The sequence below is a fragment of the Physeter macrocephalus genome, chromosome 8 (genome assembly GCF_002837175.3).
Source record: "Physeter macrocephalus isolate SW-GA chromosome 8, ASM283717v5, whole genome shotgun sequence".
NCBI classification, from domain to species: Eukaryota; Metazoa; Chordata; class Mammalia; order Artiodactyla; family Physeteridae; genus Physeter; species Physeter macrocephalus.
In genome coordinates this window covers 44,281,632-44,286,357 of record NC_041221.1, presented here as the reverse complement: position 1 = coordinate 44,286,357, position 4,726 = coordinate 44,281,632, and the positions used below count along the sequence as shown (strand labels likewise).

Sequence of the window (4,726 nt, the reverse complement as noted above, 5' to 3'; positions counted from 1 at the left end):
CATGCCGCGGAGCGGCTGGGCCCGTGAGCCATGGCCGCTGAGCCTGCGCGTCCGGAGCCTGTGCTCCGCAACGGGAGAGGCCACAACAGTGAGAGGCGCGCGTACCGCCAAAAAATAAATAAAAAGAGGCTGAGGAAAAAAAGTGTGATGTCTCCTAAGAAATGCCAGCAAATTTGAAGTCAAATATAACCGCTTCTGGAGTTGATAGTTAAAATAATACCACCCTGCATTTGTAAAGCAGTTCGCATGGCACTTTGATAAGCTTCAGCTCATTTGCTTCTCCTAACAGCCCTATGAGGTGGTAGGCATTACCACGTTTTACAGGTTGGATGACCCATTGAAGGTCACACAGCTATTCGTATGACTTTCAGTAAAGTGTTCCTTTTTTTCTGTTCTCCCTGTTATCAAAGATACTTTAAGGTCAGTCATCAAAATAGGAAGCCAATTGTGAGGTTTGTGTTTAGATCTGGTTGTGTTACTGGTACAGTGCAGCAAGCGTTTTGGAAAGACCCCCAAGGCAAAGCCTGTTCGCCAGAGAGCATCTATTCGTATGACTTTCAGTAAAGTGTTCCTTTTTTTCTGTTCTCCCTGTTATCAAAGATACTTTAAGGTCAGTCATCAAAATAGGAAGCCAATTGTGAGGTTTGTGTTTAGATCTGGTTGTTTTACTGGTACAGTGCAGCAAGCGTTTTGGAAAGACCCCCAAGGCAAAGCCTGTTCACCAGAGAGCATCTCCCTTCACAGAGCCCCTGTTGCCTCCTGACCCTGCTCACCCCATCTTCAGACTCGTCTGTGTAGCAGAGCATCCCCAGCTTGCTGACATGTGGTGAGGGACCTTGAACTTTGGGACCCGTTCATATTTTTCCTAACCTCAAACTTTCCAGGCTTATTTTTGCAAACTTTAATATTCATTGAACTGCTCTATTGACTCCGGAGACCCTAAGACAATGAAAAGACGTAAAATCTGAGATCTGGCAAGAGTCTAATAACAGATAAGACTGTGGGCCACGCCCTTTTCTAAGAGCTTCGCATGTATTAACTCATTTAATCTTCACCGCATCCCTTGGTTATCCCCATTTTTCAGTTGAGAAGGCTTAACCTGAGCAAGTCATTTGTCCCAAATCACAGAGCTCAAAAGGGGAGGAGCTGGGATGTGAACCCAGGTTAATTCCAGAGTCTGAGCTCTAGGTCACCTCAGGGTGAAGCTGCAAGGAGGGCGTCGAGGGCAAGCCCTCTTTTTCATCAATAGAGAATTCACATCCTGAGAGTTAAGTCCATTCTAGGAGATCATTGGCCAAGCAAATTCTAAACATCTTAAATGGGCACTAGGAAATTTTCCCAAAGAGAAAACAGAGTTGTCGGCTATACCACTTCTAGACCTGACCTCCAAAGAGAGTTACTTATTGCCCAGCATTCTCCAACTTATGGCTGATTCACATATCTGTGAAATGAGAGTGCCCTCTTTGGACTCTTGGAAACTCAGGCTCAGATCAGGAAATTAGCATTATATTTCTTTGTTTCCTTGAGAGCAGAATGGCATTACACACTTCAAGTCAAACTGCTACTCACTCACAGGTAGATGTTCCCAAAAGTTTTCAATGAAATATGGATTATAAGTACCAGTTCCATAACAGGGCAACCGGGAAGCACTGGTTTCTAATTTAAGACTCATAGATATCCAGCAATGAGTTATAAGGATGGAAGGAATCCATGGACCTGAGAAATTGTACGCTGCCTTTGGATATGTGTGTATATATACACTTTTTCCATTAGCGTCTCAAAGGGATCATGACCCCAAAACATTTAATAACTATGACTATGAAGACATTTCACTAAATTATTTACGTGTAGCTCTTCTGTGAGATCAAATGGCAGACGATGAAAGCACCGGTCTTATGAGTTTCAGGGCTCATCATAATCTATATAATTTTCACTTTACTAATTTTCTTTGCCTCGGTAAAGAATTGATTCAAATAAAACCTTTGTACTGCATGTATTTACAGACTGGATTTTTCCATCTGCCACATGGAGACTTTTTCATTGAGCCTGTCAAAAATCACCTGGCAGAGGGAGTATACCACCCACATGTCATGTACAGGAGGCAGAGGCCGGGTGTCCCGGAGATGAAGGAGCCAACCTGCGGATTAAAGGGTACTGTGACTTAATCTCCTCACTGGATGGAGGAGTTTGTTCTGTTCTGTTATTTTTTTTTTTTTTACAACGAGACCTGCTCTTCTTCAAATCTGTTATCTCTTCCCCATTCTGTGGCCAGAAAATATGTACCCTTGTACCCTTGACTTCTCTGTACTCAAGTCTCTGTATTCTTAACGGGAAAGGAAAAAGGTATCTCTTACATCCTTGCCACACTAGTTGATGATATTTATATGGTATTCATAATGGTAAATTTTTTTTAAGCTTCTTCTGAATCCCTTGGAGGAAAATAGTTTAAATTACAAACAATGCTTTGCAGTATCAGCAATGTTATAATACATGAGCATGGAATATTACTAGACAGCTTGTCATATCTGCATATGGAAAACAGATTTAAATATTTGATGATGCTGATAATGATGTGTGAAGAGAAACTGAGGAAATACCAACACGTTATCAAATGATGAATTCAACTAAGGTTCTTTTGGCTGCGTTTTGTTTGTAGTCCACTACAGAGTATGTTATCTGCCCCCGTGCCTTGGGAATGATCTGAACTGCTCCTCTCTGCCTTGTACTAAAGAGTTTCAGGTAGTTTTCAGAGCTAAATTGACCCAAGTTATTTCCTTGTGTATGTAGGAGATAATAGTAATGCATAAAGGGCCACTGGAAATTGGGACTTCAAAAAAATATTATTTAGTTTCTCCTTTCTTCAGAGGAAAAAAAAATAGTGGACTAGGGAGACAGTTAACAAAAGGAATCCTTAATATTATTTATGTGTCTTAAGGATTTAGGAACCATGGACCTCAAAGGGAAAATAGATGAGGAAAGAATTAGGGCTAGTAGATTCTGATAAGGGTTTCAGAGGACTCAGAACTTGAGCTTTGCCAAGTAGGAGAAAGAAGGGACAAGGGGAGGAGTAATTTCTCTGCAGACATCATCCAGACCCTAAGATAGATGGTAACTTTCCTGGGAGTTTCTTCTGTAATCTTAGCAGAGTATGTAAGCAATAAGAAATTTTTGAGTCTATATTTTCTGTATACAAAAATGGACAGCTGCTTAAATTCCTTAACTTTTAGTAAGCTATTGAAACTCTGACCTAAATTAGATAACTTAGTATCTAAATCTCCTTCCAGAAAGCACCAAGAGAAGAGATGCATCATCTGGTCGGTCTGATTGATTGAGGTACCATTCCAGATAATTTAGTTTCAGGGTGAATTTTGGTGAATTTTGAAGGTCACACAGCTATTTGTATGACTTTCAGTAAAGTGTTCCTTTTTTTTCTGTTCTCCCTGTTATCAAAGATACTTTAAGGTCAGTCATCAAAATAGGAAGCCAATTGTGAGGTTTATGTTTAGATCTGGTTGTATTACTGGTACAGTGCAGCAAGCGTTTTGGAAAGACCCCCCAAGGCAAAGCCTGTTCACCAGAGAGCATCTCCCTTCACAGAGCCCCTGTTGCCTCCTGACCCTGCTCACCCCATCTTCAGACTCGTCTGTGTAGCAGAGCATCCCCAGCTTGCTGACATGTGGTGAGGGACCTTGAACTTTGGGACCCGTTCATATTTTTCCTAACCTCAAACTTTCCAGGCTTATTTTTGCAAACTTTAATATTCATTGAACTGCTCTATTGACTCCGGAGACCCTAAGACAATGAAAAGACGTAAAATCTGAGATCTGGCAAGAGTCTAATAACAGATAAGACTGTGGGCCACGCCCTTTTCTAAGAGCTTCGCATGTATTAACTCATTTAATCTTCACCGCATCCCTTGGTTATCCCCATTTTTCAGTTGAGAAGGCTTAACCTGAGCAAGTCATTTGTCCCAAATCACAGAGCTCAAAAGGGGAGGAGCTGGGATGTGAACCCAGGTTAATTCCAGAGTCTGAGCTCTAGGTCACCTCAGGGTGAAGCTGCAAGGAGGGCGTCGAGGGCAAGCCCTCTTTTTCAACCATAATTCAAAAAGACACATGCACCCCAATGTTCATTGCAGCTCTATTTACAATAGGCAGGACATGGAAGCAACCTAAGTGTCCATCAACAGATGAATGGATAAAGAAGATGTGGCACATATATACAATGGAATATTACTCAGCCATAAAAAGAAATGAAACTGAGTTATTTGTAATGAGGTGGATAGACCTGGAGTCTGTCATACACAGTGAAGTAAGTCAGAAGGAGAAAAACAAATACCGTATGCTAACACACATATATGGAATCTAAGGGAAAAAAATGTCATGAAGAACCGAGGGGTAGGATGGGAATAAAACACAGACCTACGAGAGTATGGACTTGAGGATATGGGGAGGGGGAAGGGTAAGCTGTGACGAAGTGTGAGAGTGGCATGGACATATATACACTACCAAATGTAGAATAGATAGCTAGTGGGAAGCTGCCGCATAGCACAGGGAGATCACCTCTGTGCTTTGTGACCACCGAGAGGGGTGGGATAGGGAGGGTGGGAGGGAGGGAGACGCAAGAGGGAAGAGATATGGGAACATATGTATATGTATAACTGATTCACTTTGTTATAAAGCAGAAACTAACACACCATTGTAAAGCAATTATACTCCAATAAAGA

The 4,726-nt window shown here is 41.7% G+C and overlaps 1 protein-coding gene across 2 annotated transcripts in view; it reads left to right on the top strand.

Annotated features, from left to right (window-relative positions):
* Positions 1-4,726, top strand: part of ADAMTS12 (ADAM metallopeptidase with thrombospondin type 1 motif 12) — a 433,405-nt gene that overhangs the window by 138,221 nt on the left and 290,458 nt on the right. For both annotated transcript variants that reach the window (XM_055086520.1, XM_055086519.1), the window contains exon 3: positions 2,004-2,151. In XM_055086520.1, the coding sequence (XP_054942495.1) occupies positions 2,004-2,151 (148 nt within the window). The remainder of the gene's footprint in view (positions 1-2,003; positions 2,152-4,726) is intronic.